Source organism: Cenococcum geophilum (genome assembly GCF_001692895.1).
Source record: "Cenococcum geophilum 1.58 unplaced genomic scaffold K441scaffold_55, whole genome shotgun sequence".
NCBI classification, from domain to species: domain Eukaryota; kingdom Fungi; phylum Ascomycota; class Dothideomycetes; order Gloniales; family Gloniaceae; genus Cenococcum; species Cenococcum geophilum.
Window position 1 is genome coordinate 469,555 of NW_027137613.1, and position 4,785 is coordinate 474,339.

The 4,785-nt window shown below is 44.6% G+C and overlaps 1 protein-coding gene across 1 annotated transcript; it reads right to left on the bottom strand.

Annotated features, from left to right (window-relative positions):
• Positions 1–588: 588 nt before the first annotated feature.
• On the bottom strand, positions 589–4,539 carry K441DRAFT_583564 (ankyrin; the record flags this gene model as incomplete). The annotated part of the gene is made up of 5 exons (XM_067644501.1): positions 589–3,362; positions 3,417–3,618; positions 3,695–4,006; positions 4,062–4,118; positions 4,180–4,539. Coding segments are annotated over 5 exons (3,705 nt in total), but the record flags the coding sequence as incomplete, so codon positions are not given.
• Positions 4,540–4,785: the final 246 nt, after the last annotated feature.

A 4,785-nucleotide genomic window follows, 5' to 3' on the forward strand; every position in this document is an offset into this window, starting at 1 on the left:
TTTTATTAGAGTATAACGGATCTTAAATAAATAGATATTAACTGGCCTAACCTATATATTATTAGGGGCTAAATTAAAAGGAGGGATAAGAATAATATAAGGCACTATTCTTTATTATTAAAGAGGTATTTAAGGAGGCAGTAGTAGAGGAGAATTGTATATCTATAACCTTTAGCTAGATATCCGTAGGGTCTAGTAAGATATCTATATTATCTCGCCGAACGCCTATAGCGCCTTAGAGGATAATTTTAGCTATATTTAAATACTAATTATACTAGGTAAATTAATGCTATCTTTTAATCGAGCAACGTTAATGTTTGTATATATAGAGGTACTGCCAAAATCTGTAATAAAACACCGCGAATTTTATACGAATTGCATAATTCGGATAGCGAGCTGACAGCGTAACAGTCACCGTACCTGATTTTGATGTGGCGGACAGCGAGCGATCCGCTTGGCTGTAGTCTGTCAGCTATAAGGCCTCAAAGCTCGCTGCCCGCTGACTATTGGACACTGCAGATATGTTGGCCACTGGTGGTTCCTTTCAGTGGTCGGATATAATCAGTAATGTGGTCCGCTTCTCTTTATTTACACAGGGGTAGCCATCCATGCCTCCAGCTCCTGAATCACATCCGTATGGTTATAGGCTTTTGCGAAAGACATGGGCGTCCAACCTCCATTATTCACAGTTCTTACATCAGCCCCTTCAGACAACAAAAATTGTACCACATCCAAATATCCATACCCTGCAGCCCATGATAAGGCGGTGCGACCATTTTGGTCTTTTTTGTCAATATCTACCGACCCAGTTGAGACAAGCGTTTCGACTGTCGCCAGCGACCAATTTGTTAGGGCCCAAGCCAATGGTGTCCAACCGCTGACATCTTCATCGTTAATCCCTGTACAGCCATATTTTATCAATGTCTTTAAGGCTTCTGCATGGCCACCCGAGCAAGCCCAGGATATTGCGTTCCGTCCATCGACATCTTTACATAATAGGTCAATGTGTTTGCTTCGTGCAAGCACTCTTGCGGTTTCAGCGTGCCCATTCCCAGCCGCCCAAGACAATGCAGTGCGTCCCTTTCGGTCGGGAAGATTGTATTTCAGACTGTGTTTCAATTCGTGGCTTTTGAGAAGGTATCTGACAAGTTCCGTAAAGCCATCCCCCGCTGCCCAAGAGAAGGCAGATCTACCTGTTTTATCAGTGTGGTTAATGTTGACCGAGCCGCTCTTAAGTAGGGTCCGAACCACATCGAGGTGGTTGCCTCCGATAGCCCAAAATAGTGGCGTCCATTGATTATCATCTTTTTCATCATGTCTGGTTTGTCCATGCCTCAAAAGGAGTTCGACCACGTCTAAGTGACCATTTCCGGCGGCCAGCGATAAGGAAGATCGACCTAGCTTTCCTTTCAAGTTCACATCAGTACGTTGATCTGCGATTAGGGCCTTAACAATATCGTAATGGCCCTGCTGAGCAGCTATGTTCAGAGGAGTCCGTCGATCGACAATTGTTGAATTAGGTTCAGCACCTATTCGGAGCAAGATCCCGGTCGTCTCTTTGGATCCCATTCGCGCTGCCCAGGATAGTGCGTAGTCCTTGCCTCTTTGGTCGTCAAGGATATCCCTAGCTAACAAACGCTCTAGCAGGGCCGGATGATTAAAGAAGCAAGCGACCGTGAGAGAGTCGAAATCCTCAGGAAACCAAAACTCCATACTCATCTTAAACCAAAAGTATCTCAACCAATTGAAAAGATAGTAGGTATTCTTTGCCGTTAACCGCACTACGGCGTCCTGAAGATGTTGCGGGGTCATATCATCACACAAGGAGAAATGTTTAGCCCAATGAGTAGCTGCATAATCGAAGAAGCTATATCGGTCTATTATAGATCGGCAAGCTTCTGCTTCAACCATATCTTCATCTTTAAAAATAACGTCTTGCTCTAATGCAATAGGATCATAAGGCGTTTCTTCGTTCGGAAAGGCGAACATTCCCAATATGGGTGAAGCGGCGGAACTTTTTTCGGAACTCGAATACCCCACTGAGAAGTGGTCGTCGGCAAAATCCTGGAGCAGTAGGTATGACACGCAAGAAGACGCAAGGATCAAGGATGCCTTCCCTTGATCGACTCCGTAGATGCTAGATAGAGGATTTTTCGACCGAGTCCCAAGTTTAACTAGAAACTCTTTGGCAGATTGATGAACAAGAGAGACTTTGGACTCGGAGATTCTTACCAAGGGACCCAATATTCCCTGGATTGTACGGCTTATCGATGGCTGACAGTCTGCTTCTACTTCAGCCACAGTCCGGTGGCTATTATCTATCGCCAGCACGATACCAAACTCTTGAAGAGTAAGATAGCGTGAGCTTCCGACCAGAATGTGCAAAATTTTGACGGCAAGATCTTGATTGCAGGAGGGAATCCTGCTCAAGAAACTCTCATACAAAGATTCCAGGTCTGGAGGCAAACTGCTAAGAATCTTTTGGAAATCCTTCTCCGAGGCCAGGAGGCTTTGTTCTAAATATCGAAGAACAACCTTAACCCAGAGGAAAGTGTGGTCTGCCCTGGAATAGAGAGTCTGTTCCAAAAATTCCCTTGCTCTAGGTGTACATCCACTTCTCTTGACAATCTCATCGACCCTCCGTTCAATAACCAGCCGAACATCTCCGCTGATCGTTTCCTGGCTCTCTTCAATTGGCAGCCGATTATTCCAAAGATCATTGAAGTTGTAAGAGATGTTTAGATAAGGACGACTTGTGATAAGGAACTTAATGCTGTTGTGTAGTGAGCCACTGGCAAGGTTCGCTCTCTGCACTAAGTTAGTTACAGCATCGAGAAACCTGATTCTTGTCTTCTCCTCGCATTCGTCGATTGCATCAACGATGATATTTATAGGACCAGATTTATGCTCATTTGTGATGGCAGTGAAGATATTCCAGAGCGCTTCAAAAGAATGGACCAACTGGGAGCCTTGGATCTCAAATGCCGCTTTTACATGTCTGATGAATCCGCGATGGCGCTGTAACATCTGGTAGATGATACTTCGAAGAATGGCTTTGCCATCTCGTTGAGTCGCAATCTTGTCATCACAGAAGAAACAGCAGACGAGTGTGTTTGACTGCACTGACTGATCTGTGTTAAGGTAGTCAATTAAGTATGCGGAGAGTATGGTCTTGCCGCAGCCGGGATGCCCTGTTATCCAGAGAAGTGTGGTCTCTTGCGTTGAAACCCAGGACATATACTGTGGGTGTGTCAAGATCCAAGAGCATGTCCCTTCAACACGTCTAGGGAGTTCTGCTTTGTAATCCGCGACATCAGATGCATTGAATAAAATCATGCAGGATTTTTCGGTCTCATTCAAAGCTGATATGACCAACTTAGCAGGCTATCATAGTTTGTTACTAGCCGACTACATACAACGGTTAAAAGATGCGGTTGTAGAGTTCTTCCTCGTTTGCTGATTCCTATGTGCCTTCCAAGCTAGTCGCTTGATAGATTTGGAAACAGTATCGTATTCTTGTGTCTCTCCAGGATACCGGCACATAGTTAAGTGATCCGCAAATAATGGGATGGTTTCTTCGTTTGTAATATCTATGGTGGCTGAGGCCTTGTCGACTATCTGTTGCTTGGAATAGCCATATTAGATGGATCTTCCCAAATCCGATATAGGTAATCCAGAGATTACAAACACTTACCAACTGTGCAAGTGGAGGAGTAATCTCAGTCTCGTAAAATGTTAAAATCCGCAGGCCTTGTAGTCGATTTCTGAAAGAGGTCGCAAGAATTTTTAGGGCGTCAGAGTCGTTACTCAGGCTATCTCGGACATCAATCCTTGCAATACCGGCAACGCCGCCACTTCTCGAAACGTGCAAACATGCATTTATGACATGGCCGACTAGTTTTGCGACATCCGTTCCTCCGTGTGGTGTTCCTAGAAAGACTATTGCGTAGGTCGCATTAAAGATACCGCCATAAAGTTCATCTTGTTCATGCGCTAGGACCATGGCCTATGTACTTTGTGAGCCTTGTATTTTATAGAAGCCAACTTGAACATCGATGTACCTGCTTACAAACAATTCCCCCCAAGCTATGACACACAAATATTATCGGTCGGTGTATCTAATACACGATGTCACCAATGTATGATCAGACCTCTTTATGAACGTCTATTATTACTCACATCCTCATATCTAACACCATTAAGCGAGCTCAACAGTCTCAGCGAATAATCGTGGACTCTCGCAATAGAATTACTGACAAAAATCTGCGAAGGGTACCCGTATGTAAAGATCCGGGAACCCGGAATGTTATTTGGCAGGAGATCCCGGAGCCAAAGGGTGCCGTTCTCATGTTCCCATGTTGTATAAGCGTCTCCATTAAGTCCATGTATGGCGACAATGTCGACATCGAATAACTCTCGGATGGGTTCATTGGTAGGCTCTCTTTCACTAAGAAGAAAGAGACCATGACGCTCGGTTCGAGGTATATTTGTCACCGGTATCGTAGTAGAGGAAGGCTGATTGTCGGTGGTTGCAGCATCATTGTTGACAGGCTAGTGTCGTAAAAACACGTTAGCAGGATACTTCAATTGGTGTTTGTCCTAAAATGACATTGTGTTTTCTTGTAGTCCCGATAAATAGACAATGGTTGAAAGATTGGTTGACTTGCGTAAAGCGTCGCTGCCCGTGAGCTTCGTTTTCGGGACTTTGACCTGCTTAGCCTTGTTTTGATGGATCTAAACATACTGTAGCCATGGATATGGGTAGGTGCTAAGACACGAGGGAGA